The sequence below is a fragment of the Heteronotia binoei genome, chromosome 3 (assembly GCF_032191835.1).
Source record: "Heteronotia binoei isolate CCM8104 ecotype False Entrance Well chromosome 3, APGP_CSIRO_Hbin_v1, whole genome shotgun sequence".
NCBI lineage: Eukaryota > Metazoa > Chordata > Lepidosauria > Squamata > Gekkonidae > Heteronotia > Heteronotia binoei.
The window spans coordinates 187319333-187335855 of record NC_083225.1 but is presented as its reverse complement, the minus strand read 5'-3'; the positions used below and the strand labels follow the sequence as shown (position 1 = coordinate 187335855).

Below are 16523 nucleotides of genomic sequence, written 5' to 3'. Positions count from 1 at the left end.
CAATAAAAGCAATGCAAGAGGGTAAAGCTCCAGGGCCAGATGGATTCACGTCAAAATTTTACAAATCTCTCAAGGATGAATTAACACCCAAACTGTTGAAGTTGTTAAACACGATAAGAGAAGAAGGGAAAATCCCAAAGACCTGGAGGGAAGCTGTAGTCTCTCTGATTCCTAAGGAAGATAAAGATAGCACAAACGTAAAAAATTATAGACCAATCTCATTGTTGAATAATGACTATAAGATCTATACAAGAATTTTAGCAGAGCGACTGAAACAATACCTGACCAACTTTATAAACAAAGACCAAGCGGGATTTCTTCCTAAAAGACAAATAAGGGACAATGTAAGAGCTGTTATTAATGTTGTGGAATACTATGAAAAGCATCCGGAAAAAGAAGTGGCCTTATTTTTTGTTGACGCAGAGAAAGCCTTCGACAACTTAAATTGGGACTTTATGTTTGCGGTAATGGAAAAAATTAATTTAGGGGAACAATTTATAAAAATGACAAGAGCAATATATACAGATCAGCATGCAAAATTGTGTATAAATGCAGACCTTACCAAAGAATTGAAAGTGAGTAAAGGAACAAGGCAAGGATGCCCGCTATCACCATTGTTGTTTATAATGACTCTTGAAATTTTGTTACAACAAATTCAAAAAGATGAAAAAATAGAAGGTCTAAAAATTAGAAGATTCTCTTATAAATATAAAGCTTTTGCAGATGATATAGTGTTCATAATGGAGAATCCGGTTCAAGTGTCACCACTGCTGTTAGCTAAGATAAAAGAATACGGAGAACTAGCAGGATTATACATAAATAAGGAGAAATCGAAATTCCTCTGTAAAAACATGCAACCAAATAAAACAAACGAACTACAAAAGGTGACAGGTTGTGAAGTCACAACCAAAGTTAGGTACCTTGGAATAGAGATAACAATGAAGAACATTGATTTATACAAAAACAATTATGAAAAACTGTGGTGTAAGATGGACAAAGATTTGATGAAATGGAATAAACTCAACTTGTCCTTACTGGGCAGGATAGCTGCAATCAAAATGAATATTTTGCCAAGGATAATGTATTTGTTTCAAACCATCCCGATTGTAAAAGAAGCAAAACAATTCAACAAATGGCAAAGGAAAATCTCTGATTTCATTTGGGCCGGAAAGAAACCAAGGATAAAGATGAAGATCTTAACGGATGCCAAAGAGAGAGGAGGTTTTCAACTTCCCGATCTAAGACTATACCACGATGCAGTTTGTTTGACATGGATAAAAGATTGGATAATGCTGTTAGATAAAAAACCTTTGTGGTTAGAAGCTCACGGAAATAGATTCGGCTGGCATGCATACATGTACTATGGGAAGAATAAAATGGATGGTTTTTTCTCTCACCACTATGTCAGAAATACATTACTAAATACTTGGATAAAATACAAGAAATACGGGGACGAGAGAAAACCATTATGGATAGTGCCAGCAGAAGTAATAAAAATAACAGCTGATTCTGAAGAAAAAAGAGAAATGTCATATAACCAACTGCTTAAGATTCAAGGAGACAAAATTGAATTAAAAACCTCAGAAGAGCTAAATAACAATTATGATTGGTTTCAAATGCAACAAATTAAAAGTTTGATGGAAAATGACATAAAATCAGAGGGGATTAGACGAGAACAAACAGAACTGGAAAGAGTCCTGTTAGGTGACAATGAAAAATTGATATCAAAAGTATATAAGTTATTATTGAAATGGTCTACAGAAGAAGAAGTAGTAAAGTCTCAAATGGTCAAATGGGCAATTAATGTGAATAGAGAAATACAAATGGAAACATGGGAGCACCTCTGGAAGAACTCAATGAAGATATCAACTTGTCAAAGCATTAAGGAGAACTGTTTTAAAATGATGTATAGGTGGTATATGACTCCGAAAAAATTGGCTAAGATAAGTAAGAAAATGTCGGATAGATGTTGGAAATGTAAAAAACATGAAGGTTCTTTCTTCCATATGTGGTGGACATGTGAAAGAGCGAAAGAATTCTGGAAGATGATACAACAAGAAATCACCAAAATTTTGGGCTATGATTTTAAGAAAATTGCAGAGACGTTTTTACTTGGATTACAATTAGAAAAATACCCAAAAGAAGACAGGACTTTAATTTGGTACCTGTTATCAGCTGCTAGGACTTTGTACGCGCAGCTTTGGAAGCAAGAAAAAATACCAGAGAAATGGGAATGGACCATGAAAGTTTTATCGTGGTGTGAAATGGACAAATTAACCAGAACACTAAGAGACTATGATTTAGAGATATTCAAAAGGGAGTGGAGAAAATTTAAAGGATATATGGAGAAAACTTGGAAAGTAAAGAAATATTGGACATTTTTTTAGTTGTAAGAATATATATACGGAACTTTGAGCAATCAGAAGTGCCTTTAGTATGGATTTGAACTTATAACCTCGGGGAAGTCAACATTGGAGGGAGGGGGGATGGAAATGTCATATGGGTTATTGTGAAAAAAAAGAAAAAATTAAGAAATAGATAAGCTTTGTAACCATATGCTACCAATAAATTGTTTAAAACAAAAGATGAACATACACTGTATTAAAGCTACAAACTAGCAAACTCCACAGTTCTTACAACAGAACGCACTCACCTGGTTTTCGTCCCTTGAGTCATGTAACTTTTTGTTTTTTAAACGTTTTAAACATTGCTGCAATGACTGCTGTTAATTTCTTCCCCTTCTCCTGGCCGGGGGTGTGAGTGTATGGGGGGGGGGTGTACAACAAGAAATGGGATGGAGAGGATAGTGGAAACACTGACATGAAGTTAGTGCAAGATGACAGCACGTAATCGAAAGATGGCATCGCAAAGGCTTTTTTTGTTTTCCATCCTAAATGCCCCCAAAGGCAGCCTTCTCTGGGCATTAGGCAAGAAAATCGGATGATAATGGAGAAAAGATGGGACCTAAGTTCAACTTGGGTTTTTTTGGGGTGGGTGGGGACTGGGTGGGGGCTTGATTTCAACCACAACGACAAACAGGGGAGAAAAAAGAGGAAGGAAAGAACGCCATACCTTTCACTACCTTATCCAGATAGTGAGCTTGGGGGGAGATAAAAGACAGGACATGTAAAGTATAGGATTGAGTTCAGTGCAGTACAGCTTAGTACAAAGACAGTGCAGGGCGGGGCACAGAGGCAAAGGAAAGGAGATTGCAGGACTGGAAGGGGAACAGCAGTGTTGCGGGGTGGGGGGGAACAACAACAACAGATGGACCAAGCTTTACAGAATATAGCAGCAAACTGAGGGAAAAGGGGAAAGGGGGAGAAAGGCGAAATCCCTAAGGCGAAAGATCTCCTCCTGTCTATTCATTCTGAGCATAGTGACAATATGTGGTTTTTAACTGTTGTTAGCCGCCCTGAGCCAGTTAGGGGAGGGCGGGATATAAATTTGATTAAGTAAAATAAATAAAGGTAAGCTCAGAACAAATGGCAGGGGATTCAAAGATCCTACAGGACTTTCCCCTTTTCACGCAACCATGTAAACTTCTCCTTCCTTTCCTTTTCCTCCTTTCCATCCATCCCTTTAGGGTTTCACCTCCTCATTGCCCTGCTTGTATGAACCGGGGCTAACTCAGAGGCATTTCAATCCAGCTCTGAATTTACCAACCGTCGCCAGGGGTGTCAAACATGCGCCCCAGGGGCCAAATCAGGCCCCCGGAGGGCTCCTATTAGGCCCCAAGGAACTGGCTGTCAACTGCTTCCTTCTCCCTCTCTCTTGCTTCCTTCTGCATCACAGCTTGCTTATCAGGTTAACTCAATCACATGAGCTACAGAGCAAAGCCTCTATTTTTTCCATTCATTGAGGCTCCTCCCTTGGGGAGGAAAAGCTTGCTTTGCCTGGCTCTCTCAATCACACAGCAGAGCTACTGAGCCAAGCCTCTCTTCCTTTTATTGGCTGAAGCGCCTTCACCTCCTGCTCCCCTGAGGAAGGAATGAAAGAGCCGAGCCTCCTTTGCCCAGTTCCCTGGACTACATGAGAGACGTACAAAGAAAGCACCTTTAAGACCAAGTGTAAATGCTTTAAGCATGTTTTATTTTAAGCTTTTTAAATATCTTTGTTTGTGTCCCCGATAAAGTTTATATCTCTGCTACCTGGCATTACATTTTATGACACACATGGTCTGTCTTGACACGGTCCCATTTATGTAAGATCCAGCCCTCATAACAAATGAGTTTGACACCTCTGATCTACACCGTCAATCGTCACTAGAGCTGTGACCTGGATGCCAGATCTAGCCTTTAAAATCATGCCAAAGCAGGAGATAAAGCAGTCGTGGAGGCGTCCGCCGGTTTCCCCTGCAGTCTGCCCTTGTTATCCGGGATGCAAAGTGACAACAGGGGATACCACTTTTGTCTCAGGGTACTCTTGAAGGTTCTATGACTTTTTTGTGCTATGAGGGTCTGTATCTGCCCCAGGGCTTTTTTTTGTAGCAGGGACTCCTTAACATATTAGGCCCCACCCACTTGATGTAGCCAATCCTCCTAGAGCTTACAGTAGGCATATTAGGCCCCACCCCCCTGATGTAGCCAATCCTCCTGGAGCTTACAGTAGGCATATTAGACCCCACCCCCCTGATATAGCCAATCCTCCTGGAGCTTACAATAGGCATACTAGGCCCCACCATCCTGATGTAGCCAATCCTCCTGGAGCTTACAGTAGGCATACTAGGCCCCACCCTCCTGATGTAGCCAATCCTACTGGAGCTTACTAAGGACCAGATCTACATGTTTTTTGAGGGGGGGGGGCAAAATTAAAAATCTGTCATCGAATTGTGACTGTTGTTAGCCGCACTGAGCTCGTTTGGGGAGGGTGGGATACAAGTGCAATAAATAAATAAAAATGATGCCCCCTTGTGGGCCCATTCAATCTTATGGGCCCATAGAATCGAATGGACTCCATGCCCAATTTGGCGCCTCCTCCTCCGGTGGCGCCCAGGGCAAGCGCCCCCCTCTGCCCCTCCCTAGAACCAGCTCTGTTTTAGAGGACTGGCTACCTCAGGGGGGGTGGAGCCTAATATGCAAAAGAGTTCCTGGTCCAAAAAAAGTCCTGATCTCCCCTATGCTCAAACAGGGACAACATGGGAGCCCTGTCTAAGCGTCCTGAAGTTCCAGGATGAAAGAAAGGTAGGACGTGACTGAAATTAATAACAGCTATTTTATAAGAGCAGTCTGAATTAGCCCTTACTTGCCTGAGCTTGTTAGAGCCCGAAAGCTAAGTCGGGTAAGCCCAAGTTAGTACTTGGACAGGAGATGACCAAAGAAGACCAGGGTTGGTATGCAGAAGACGACAGGGCAAAACTATCTCTGCTCACCATTGGCCTTGAGAAACCCCATAGCCCTGGACAGTGTTCCCTCTAAGGTGAGTTAGCGTGAGCTAGCTCGCAGTTTTTTACCTTCCAGCTCACACATTTTTGTCTTTAGCTCAGGAAGGATGGCCCCAGAGCATAATAATGTATGCAGTAGCTCACCGCTTTAATGCCAGTAGCTCACAAAGTAGAATTTTTCCTCACACGACTCCACAGCTTAGAAGGACTATTGTCCTGGGGTCGGCACGAGTCTGTCAGTTGCAGCCTCACAGCGCACAACTGTTGTCATTATTTAACAACAATTAAATTGTTTAACAATAGAGGGCGACCCTTCAAGGAGCCAGGATATGAGAAAACGGTATTGACCCCTAGGCCAAAGTATGACAGACTGAAAGGTCTCCTGCACCAAGGGGTGGAAATCTAGCAGGCGCTCCTTTGCATATTAGGCCACACACCCCTGATGTAGCCAATCCTCCAAGAGCTTACAAAAAGGAGGCTTGTAAACTCTTGAAGGATTGGCTACATTAGGGGAGTGTGGCCTAATATGCAAAGCAGCGCCTGCTAGAATTCCACCCCTGCCTGCAACGTTCTTAGAATTACGGGAAGCTTCTGTGTTCTCGCTAGCGAGCCGACGCTCTTTCATGGAAGCCTCTGCACCACTGTTTTCCTACTACAAATTAACCTCTCAAAGGGGGGAGGCCAAGTACGATGAAGAGACCAAGTGCTTCAGCAGTGCTCAAACAACTGATCTGAGGTCACGCCAAGAGCATAAAAGATGCTCAGAAGTCTCCATGGTGTGAGCAAACAACTCCTCTTCAGAACAGTCGACAATTTACTTCAGAATCAAGAGGGAAATGTGCTTTTTTGGGGGCCAGGGAAGATCTTCCGCGACAGCCATCTCATTTCACTCTCTTCCTGCCAAGCGCTTTGCTCTTATTTATAACGTCGCTGAGCTAGGGCTGTGGAGCGTTCCTGCTCAAAATTTGGGCATCGTTCCCACGGTACCCTTTCAATCTGGCTCTCAGATGACTCCTTGTATTTTCCCATCCCCCCCCTCAATTTCTGCTCTTGCTATGGCTGAGGAAGACCACCCAACTAGCAAGGCCGTGACCCTGAGAAGAATCTCACCCCTTTCAAGTCTAGACTCCCTTACAACAGCAAGCCGGTAAATGAAAGCAGGAGATGCATATTTGTAAGCAAGATGGGGAGGGCAGATTAATGGCTGAAACCCAGGCTGAAAATGGGGAGAACTTTCCGGTAGTTCGATACATTCAAGACGCACGAATGCAGCGCCTCAGGAAACTCCTCAAGTGGAATCATCTGCTAGATATGGCATCGGACCACACATGTTGTTGGGGTGTGTGTTTCCGCATGTGTGTGAGTGGAGGGAGGGAGGGGACACTCATTAATGTCCTGAAGCGCTTCTCCTCTTCTTGTGTTTCACTGACTGAAAGTGGCTCTCAAAGGCCGCTTTTAGAGAAAATGGAATAGTACGAAATGAGTCGAAGGGAAATTATTAGACCGCTGTTGGAAAGGTTCCCTGGCAGATCAAATAAACTCAAATTAGATTATCTTCTGTTAGATAGGAACCACCAGACAAGACAGGTGGCTAGATTCTGTTCCCAGGTTTATAAAGGAAGCAAAAAGCAAGACAAATAGGCCAAACTGTAAATCTTTTAACAAATTTTAAAGTGCCTTTTTAAAAGATTTAAAGGGTTAAATAATAATCTGTTATATTCTTTCTTACTGTTATAACCCTTAAGTAATCAAATCTTAATATGCAGCCTCTTTGTGGGACTTTTTATAAGGTACTTTTAAGGTTCTAAATTACTTACATGTTCTGGTCAATGGCTATTAATAAACTGACTGACTGAGTAGTATGATATGACTATCTGGTGACATGTGCTTGCACATGAAAGCTTATACCTTGAATAAAACTTTTGTTGGCCTTAAAGGTGCCACTGGACTCAAACTTTGTTCTGCTAATTCAGGTCAACGTGGCTACTCCACCTGAATCTATCAATATGGATTTGCCCTTCGAGAGCCAAACACAAACACTGAACGCACCATCCAGTTACATCAACGGTACTATTTGTCTGGACAGGCAAACACTTCCAGATGCTACACTCAGCCTCATGAAATAATATCCCAACCACTCTCATGCTTGGGTAGCCAACCTACGTAGCCTCAAACAGTAGGAGTTTGAGACAGCTGGCGAAAGCAGAGTCTGGCACTGTAAGAAGAGCCCTGTAAGCTCTTGGAGGATTGGCTACATCAGGAGGGGTGTAGCTTAATATGCAAAGGAGTTCCTGCACAAAAAAAAGCCCTGCCAGCACTTGTATGTGACTTGTGACCAGTTTCCTCCTGACTCCTTCTGAAGCAATTACATCGGAGTGGAAGGGCTCATAGGCCCGGATACAGTATGAGATCTCCCCTGTTCTACTACCCATTTCCCCAAATTGTGCACTGCTGGCTATCTAGTACACTTTGGCTCATGTGCCATGAACTCTGAGAAAAATGAAGCACCAGAGCTTGGGGTTACGGCGCAATCAGAGCTGCTGCTGAAAATGGCAGCTGTATTTCCCGTCCTCTTTCTCCTCCTCTCTTCCTGGTGATGTAAGAGCTCCATTGGATCAAAGTTCTCTCTTGTTGAGCATCTTGTTTCCAGTAGCTAGAGTCCAGTAGCACCTCAGAGACCAACCAGTTTTTCAAAGTACAAGCTTTTGAGAGTCAGTGCTTCCTTCATCAGATAGGGATCTCCATACCTACTTGTATCGGACAACGGGACCCTCGAAAACTCATGCTCCGAAAATCTTGTTGGTTGACAAGATGCTGTGGGACTTGAAGCTAGCTGTTCTACTGCAGACCAACATGGCTACCTTCTGTAACTTGTCTCCAACAGTGGCCACCTGGGAAGCCAATAAACAGGCCCTGGAGATAACAGCCATACTCAGCTCTTTGCCCGCCAACAACTAGCATTCAATGGCCCCTGAACACGGGGTTGGATTCAGCCAGCTTTTTCATTTAGTCTCAGCCTTATTACAGTAAAAAGTCCTACACTTGATTCCCAGGCTTTTTGGAAGCCAATGGGGACTTTCTTCCTTTTTGACTAGCAGAAAAACTGGCTGGATCCAACCCATGGAGGTTCCACTGTTAATGAATCGACACACCACCCATAAATTTGCCTTCTAAAGCCATCTTGAGCCATTGGCCAATGCTTCATCTCAGGGGTGGAATTCTAGCAGGAGCTCCTTTGCATATTAGGCCACATACCCCTGATGAAGCCCATCCTCCAAGAGATTACAAGGCTCTTTTAACGGGGTTGTGTGGCCTAATATGCAAAAGAGGCTCCTGCTAGAATTCCACCCCTGCTTCATCTTATGGCAACAAACGCCACAAACGAATTTTGCACAAAGCAAATAGTATTGTATTTTGCCTCTTCTTAATTGACTGCCAATCAACTATCGAATTTTTGATCAGAGGTGACATCACCACGTTGAGAGATTCCCTGCTTTGGGGAGTAGATTGGGAGGGGGGGGGTTAAACTCCCAAACCTGATGACCTCACATTGTGCTTTTGCTGTCTTACTGAGGGACAGAGGAAGAGGAACACAGAACTGCCAGTTTTGGAGGCAGTTGCGCACCAACTGGAATGTTCAGTTCTGGTCATGGACTAGCAATTTTACCCTTTGCAAGGACAAACAAAACAGGTCAGGATTGTCACATAATAGCCTAGGAACGGTCAGGGGTGGAATTCTAAGAAGAGCTCCTTTGCCTATTAGGCCACACCCCCCCTGGTGTAGCCAATCCCCTGAGAGCTTACAAAAAAGAGCCTTGTAAGCTCTTGGAGGATTGGCTGCATCAGGGTGTGTGGCCTAATAGGCAAAAGAGCTCCTGCTAGAATTCCACCCCTGGGAACAGTTCTTGAAAAGATGGAATTGAAGAAACGATTCTTACTTCTTTCCCACCCCCCAAGGATCTACAGGTAAAATTAAGAGAAACATCTTTCACTTGTGCCAGCCCCTTCTAATAACGATACCTGCGCACACATCAATGACAGGTACGGATTTAATTCAGTGCTGGGACACTACACTGCTGAGGGTGAACGCAGGCAGGGAACATGAGACACTCGGAACTACTGTGAACAGAGCAGGGCGCCATGCAGGGAAATCACAGAAGGACGAGAGAAATGCTCACCACAAACACACAGTGTGATTCTATGCCAATGTCCTTTCATCTGTGCCAATACTGCTACCCCTTTTGGCTTTTTCAAGAGAACTGGAAATTTTATGTGCGTGTGATGTCTCTTTATGGTCTACATATCTGAATCTGAAGAAGTCTGCATGCACACGAAAGCTTATACGTTGAATAAATACGTTGTTTGTCTTAAAGGGGCCACTGAACTTAAACTTTGTCATGGTGTACTCTACGTAGTTATTGTTTTGAATTCCTTTTCATGGAATTCCTGTCTTGCAGGCCTTTTTTTGTAGCAGGAACTCCTTTGCATATTAAGCTGCACCCCCCTCATGTAGCCAATCCTCCAAGAGCTTACAGTGGGCCCTGTAAGATGAGCCCTGTAAGCTTTTGGAGGGTCGGTTACATGATGGTTCAGTGGTAGAGCATCTGCTTGGTAAGCAGAAGGTCCCAGGTTCAATCCCAGGCATCTCCAACTAAAAAGGGTCCAGGCAAATAGGCGTGAAAAACCTCAGTTTGAGACCCTGGAGAGCCATGAATGGGGCTGTGGCTCAGTGGTAGAGCATCTGCTTGGCAAGCAGAAGGTCCCAGGTTCAATCCCCGGCATCTCCAACTCAAAAGGGTCCAGGCAAGTAGGCGTGAAAAACCTCAGCTTGAAACCCTGGAGAGCCATATAGTGGGGCTGTGGCTCAGTGGTAGAGCATCTGCTTGGTAAGCAGAAGATCCCAGGTTCAATCCCCGGCAGCTCCAACTAAAAAGGGTCCAGGCAAATAATCGTGAAAAACTTCCGTTTGAGACCCTGGAGAGCTGCTGCCAGTCTGAGAAGACAATACTGACTTTGATGGACCGAGGGTCTGATTCAGTAGAAGGCAGCTTCATATGTTTCATATCAAGGGGGGGGGGGGGGTGTAGCCTAATATGCAAAGGAGTTCCTGCTATCAAAAAAAAGTCTTCTCTCCAAATGATTGGTGTAACTTCATCTCTGGCCTGATTGCAGTCATTGTACCCAATAAATCAGGTGCGGCATGTCAAAAAAAGTGTATGGGGCAAAGGAACAGGTGGAGGTGAGTTCATGAATTGGCTGGATTCAGGGCTGTGAAAGAGCAGATGTCAGCGTCTGCTCAATGAATCCGCAGGAGAAGAATTCAACAAGTGGTCTACGCCAAATGCATGCTCTAGCACAGGGGTGGCCAACGGTAGCTCTCCAGATGTGTTTTTTTTGCCTACAACTCCCATCAGGCCCAGCCATTGGCCATGCTGGCTGGGGCTGATGGGAGTTGTAGGCAAAAAAAAACATCTGGAGAGCTACCCTTGGCCACCCCTGCTCTAGCAAAAGGAAGGAGATGACCTGAATAATGATGGAGAAGAACCAGGACGAAGGACAGTGCAAAACTTCCAGTTGCATCTGTGCAAAAGTTTGGGCCTCTTTACAGACAGGTGGAAGATTGCATGCAAGCAAAAAAAAAAAAACGGTGTGGGGGAGAGAGACAGAGAGAAGTGGAGTGCTAAACAGGAGCAAGGGATGATAAGACATGGAATGCAGTGGGGATCGCACCACTTTTACGTGATCAGTGACAGAAGATCCAGTGAAAACGCACCCTTGGCATGGAGCCAACTTAGCGTAATTCACGATGGGGGCGGAGGGAACTACTTAATCTGGAGACAGAGGCATGGTTTTGAAAGTGGCATGCACGCTCTCGTCCCAGCAGGCAGACGGGATTCGACCAGGGCTTTTGGTGCAGCAGGAACTCCGTTGCATATTAGGCCACACACCCCCTGATGCAGCCAATCCTCCCAAGAGTTTACAGGGCTCTTCGTACAGGGCCTTACTGTAAGCTCCAGGATTGGCTACATCAGGGGGTGTGCCTTAATATGCAAAGGAGCTTGTGCTAGAATTCCACCCCTGGGCCACACACCCCCTGATGCAGCCAATCCTCCCAAGAGTTTACAGGGCTCTTCGTACAGGGCCTTACTGTAAGCTCCAGGATTGGCTACATCAGGGGGTGTGGCCTAATATGCAAAGGAGCTTCTGCTAGAATTCCACCCCTGGGCCACACACCCCTGATGTAGCCAATCCTCCCAAGAGTTTACAGGGCTCTTCGTACAGGGCCTTACTGTAAGCTCCAGGATTGGCTACATCAGGGGGTGTGGCCTAATATGCAAAGGAGCTTCTGCTAGAATTTTACCCCTGGGCCACACACCTCTGATGTAGCCAATCCTCCCTAGAGTTTACAGGGCTCTTCTTACAGGGCCTACTGTAAGCTCCAGGATTGGCTACCACAGGGGGTGTGGCCTAATATGCAAAGGAGCTTGTGCTAGAATTCCACCCCTGGGTCACACCCCCCCCCGATGTAGCCAATCCTCCCAAGAATTTACAGGGCTCTTCGTACAGGGCCTTACTGTAAGCTCCAGGATTGGCTACATCAGGGGGTGTGCCTTAATATGCAAAGGAGCTTGTGCTAGAATTCCACCCCTGGGCCACACACCCCTGATGTAGCCAATCCTCCCAAGAGTTTACAGAGCTCTTCGTACAGGGCCTTACTGTAAGCTCCAGGATTGGCTACCACAGGGGGTGTGGCCTAATATGCAAAGGAGCTTCTGCTAGAATTCCACCCCTGGGTCACACACCCCTGATGTAGCCAATCCTCCCAAGAATTTACAGGGCTCTTCGTACAGGGTCTTACTGTAAGCTCCAGGAGGACTGGCTACATCAGGGGTGTGTGGCCTAATATGCAAAGGAGTCCCTGTTACATAAAAAAGCCCTGGATTTGACCATCAAAAGTAGACAGACAACAAGAATTGGGGAGGGGGGGGAGGTACGCATTATGGTCAACAACCAGTGGATTGTACCGTCAACAGCTCTCTTTGAAACGAGTGACCCTTCTCTAGCTGAATGTTCTTTCTTAAGGGTTTTTGAGGAAAAGCTTGGGAGCACATTTGCCTAGGCTCAGATCAGATGCTTGGTGGCTCCCACAGGACTAGCCGTGGGCAGGGCCGGCACTTGGGAGTAGGTGGGATAGGCGGCTGCCTAGTGCGCCACCTCTTAGAAGCTTCCCAAGAGCACGGTGTTTTAGCACCGCCCGGCCTCTTTCAAGCTGAAATTGGCTGCTGCTCACTCTGGAGGCTTCCTTGCAGGCCTCCGAATAGCATGGTGTTTTAGCGGCACCTGGCCACTTTCAGGTTGAAAGCAGCCAAGCAGTGCCTTCAACTCAAAAGTGGCCAGGCGGTGCTAAAACACTGCACTATTCAGAGGCCTCCAAGGGAGACTCCAAAGAGCGCAGCAGCCACTTCCTGCTCGAAAGCGACCAGGCAGCGCAGGGGGAAAGCAGCTGCGCGGCAGCACGCTTGTGCGCCGCCCGTCGCTCTCTCCCCCACGTCACTCTGTATGATGATGCGTGCAAAAATAAATCCAAAAGGGGCTTTTGGGGGGGGGGGGTGAAGGGGTCTGCCGGGAGCAGCAGAACACCCAGCCCCTGGCCTGGCCGTGGGTTTATGCGGGGTTGCCAGCGCGATCACAACTTGGCAGGGCTTACGTGGACGAGACTGCAAGATCAAGCCCCTCCACCTAGGGCTCCAACGTGAGCCATCACAGTGGTCCCTCTTCTGAGCCGCTACAATGACTCAAGTCACGGCAGTCAGGTTTTAATGCGTCTCTTGGCGGTGTCAGTTCGTGGGATCCGCACCTCCATGTGTTCCCTACTGGTTTTGGAAGCCCGCTGAGCGCCCTGCAAATTTTTCTTCTACAGCATCATGCCAAAGCCACCAAGCATATTAATTAGGGGACAGACGTCATATTATCTGGAAACACTACCGCTAACCAGAGTTGTAAAAATCCCTTTTGTGGTGCACCGGTTTACGGGGCACGTTGCCGGTCCATTTTTGCTCAAAAATGGCTTTGAAAGGGGGAATGTTTTGTGCATCAGTCGAAAGCTGTTCTGTGCCAGGAATGGAACGTTTTTTAAAAAAAGAAAAGAATCGAATTGGCTGGGAATGCTCCTCTGAGCCAGTTTATAGAGTGTCAGTTTATGCAGACTCCATAATGGATCCTGGCGGGTGACATTAGCATAAATAACAGATAAAGCACACTTTAGGTGAAGTCATACTTTTAATGACGGTGTTTAAGAGAGTCCAATTCGCACGTGATATATAGCTGGCCAACGCAAGGGGTAAACTTCACATCCATGCTTACTGTTGAGGTGTTTTATGTAAATGGTACATTCTTCCATTGTTTTTGATTTTTTTGGGGGGGGGGGATACTTTGAAGAGAAAAATGGAATATGTCTGCTTTTAAAATGTTTTTATTGCATTGTATTGTTTTATCATATGTTGTACTCCACCCTGAGCCCTATGGGGAATGGGCGGAATAGAAATATGCTAAAATAAAATAAATGAATAAAAATAATAAATATTCTGAGAAAGTATGTCCCCACCAGCGATCTCTCTAAGCTGCAGAGTCTTGTGAGTAAAAAAATTCTACTTCGTGAGCTACTGGCCTTCAAGTTGTGAGCGACTGCATAAATTAGTGTGCTCTGGGGGTCATCCTTCCTGAGCTAAGACAAAAAGGTGTGAGCTGGAGGCTAAAAACTGTGAGCTAGCTCACGCTAACTCAGCCTAGAGGCAACACTGGTCCCCACAGAAAATGAGGGCGGGCTGCATTCTTATTTTAACCCAAAAGATAGGGCGCCATTAGGGAAGAGGTGTAAGATGGAAGAAGTAGTAAGGGGCGTGATGCCTTTCGCTTCTATGCATGTGCCTTAGCAGCTGATCTTTCTAAAAACTAAGGGGGAAAAAATCAGGGCTTTTTTTATAGCGGGAACTCCTTTGCATATTAGCTTACACCCCCCTGATGTAGCCAATCCTCCAAGAGCTTACAGGGCTCTTCGTACAGGGCCTACTGTAAGCTCTTGGAGGATTGGCTACATCCGGGGGGGGGGGTGTAGCCTAATATGCAAAAGAGTTCCTGCTACAAAAAAAAAGCCCTGGAAAAAATTATGGGTCTGTAAAGTCTTGTGACCTGGTAAGTGAGGTTTGGCGACCCACCTGAGGGTCCTGAGCTATGGGTCGAAGACTACTGATGGACATCATCTTGAGTCCTTCAGAGAGCAGGTGGGACAAAAATGTAATAGACCAGTCGAGGTATGCAGCATAGGCGTGCTCGTATTGCCAAATGAAAGGACATTGTGGGGTTGGGGGTTGTTTTTTTGATCCCCGCATGAAAATGTATGACGCCGATACATGAAAATCCAAGAACAAAAAAAAAAAAGAGAGAGATGCGCATGCTGCAGGGTAATGTCACGCCGATTCAATTAAGCATGCTCTTTTCATCCGTTCCCCTCTCCTTTCCACCCCGTTGGTTATTCCCTTTCAACCAGGGCTTCCTTTTCTTTCCCCCCTACCGATGGTGCAGTGCTCTCCGTTCCAGCCCGGGCTGCATTCACACTTGCCGTCCCGGCACGTCCCGTGTTCGTTGCAGCGTGGGTGACACGCTCGCTGATCACAGGCCGCTCCCATCCACCCCTCCTCGCAGCGGCAGGTGCCTCCAACACAGATGCCGTGTCCGCCACAGTCCGCAGCACAAATCTCTGTGGGAGAGGAGAAAGGAAAGAGACCGGGGAGGTGGTGGTGGAGGGGGATCGAGAGGGGAAGGGGAGGGGTCGGGGTGAAAAGAGAAATCCAGAATGTTGTTGTTATGAAAAGGCAGCCACACTCCACTACCTCGCCTGACGGGAGGAATGAAAGGAATTCCTGCAGCTCATAACGCTAATCCCTTCTGACAATAAGCATCTAATAAGCAGATTACAAAAAGAGGAGACGAGCGTGAATTGGTGAGGTCTGCCGGTGATTGAACCTTCTATTTGCTTTCTAATACTATCACGCTCCTCTAGCTTTTTGTGAGCCCGCCGAATCCAAAGGGAGAAGGCTTCCCCCCTCCACCACCCGAGGTAAAAGGAACAAAAGTCACTTTTTAATTAAAAACTGGTTAAGTGTGAAAACAACGAGCTGCTAAATCGCCCGAAAATAAAGTTAAGTGTTGTTGGCAAAGTCTATTTGCAGCTTGTTAGCCTTCTGGTCCTAGGCCGGGGCCCATGAAACTTCGGTCTTTTGTTCTCCCTTTTGTTCACATTTACAAAAGATGTTTTATTTCTGTTGAATGTTTTCAGGGAAGCTTTGAAATCTGGCGTTCACACTGGGATACACAAGCGGCAACAGGAAAGGCCTTCTGGCCCAGATAGGACCTGCATAATCCGAGATCCACTGAGTTGAACAACAACCTACCAGGCAAAGTTCTTTGCAGAACCCGGAATTACCAGTGGCAGAAATTGCATTCTGGTGGCCTGGTGATGGTAAGGTGACCTGAAAAAGGCCCAATTAGTTCAGCCCTTTTCAGAGTCTAAAATACTAGACCTCGGGGCAGGCCCGTAATCAGGATTTTTCATTTGGTGTGGCCCAAAGCCAGGATTTTCATAGTGGGGCACATTTTTGTAGGGGCCCTAATGATTATGCTTTAGTGTGTAACTTGGTTCTGTTGCTTCAGAACAACATTTCTTTTAACCAGCTTCTCAGGTCTGACACAGCAAGGCAAATTTAATTTGGCTGCCTTTTACTGAACGGTAACATCAATACTAACATGCTAAAAATCTGCAAACGCAAGAACATCAGAACATAAGAACAGCTTCAAGAGGGGATTGGATAAAAATATGGAGCAGAGGTCCATCAGTGGCTATTAGCCACAGTGTGTGTGTGTGTCCCTGCATCACTGTGGGTGAATCAGTTCTGAAGACAGTCCAGCAGTTCAGCTACCTGGGGTGCATCATCTCCTCAGATGCCAAGATCGACAAGGAGATTGACAACAGGCTGGCAAAGGCAAACCGTGCATTTGGCCGACTGCACAAAAGAGTGTGGAGCAACAAGCATCTGAAAAAAGGCACAAAGATCAATGTTTACAAAGCGGTCGTGATGACAAC

The 16523-nt window shown here is 45.7% G+C and overlaps 1 protein-coding gene and 2 non-coding genes across 7 annotated transcripts in view; 2 read left to right on the top strand and 1 right to left on the bottom strand.

The window, feature by feature from the left end:
• The window catches only part of TENM4 (teneurin transmembrane protein 4), a 792728-nt gene that overhangs the window by 153493 nt on the left and 622712 nt on the right, over positions 1-16523 (bottom strand). For 4 of the 5 annotated variants that reach the window (XM_060235004.1, XM_060235005.1, XM_060235007.1 and 1 more), the window contains one exon: positions 14955-15140. In XM_060235004.1, the coding sequence (XP_060090987.1) occupies positions 14955-15140 (186 nt within the window). Of the gene's footprint in view, positions 1-3072; positions 3100-14954; positions 15141-16523 lie in introns of all 5 variants that reach the window. The other variant, XM_060235003.1, reaches the window with a different exon arrangement.
• Positions 10099-10170, top strand: TRNAA-GGC (transfer RNA alanine (anticodon GGC)). Its single transcript has one exon. It is a non-coding gene; the product is annotated as a tRNA-Ala (tRNA).
• Positions 10237-10308, top strand: TRNAT-GGU (transfer RNA threonine (anticodon GGU)). The gene has a single exon. It is a non-coding gene; the product is annotated as a tRNA-Thr (tRNA).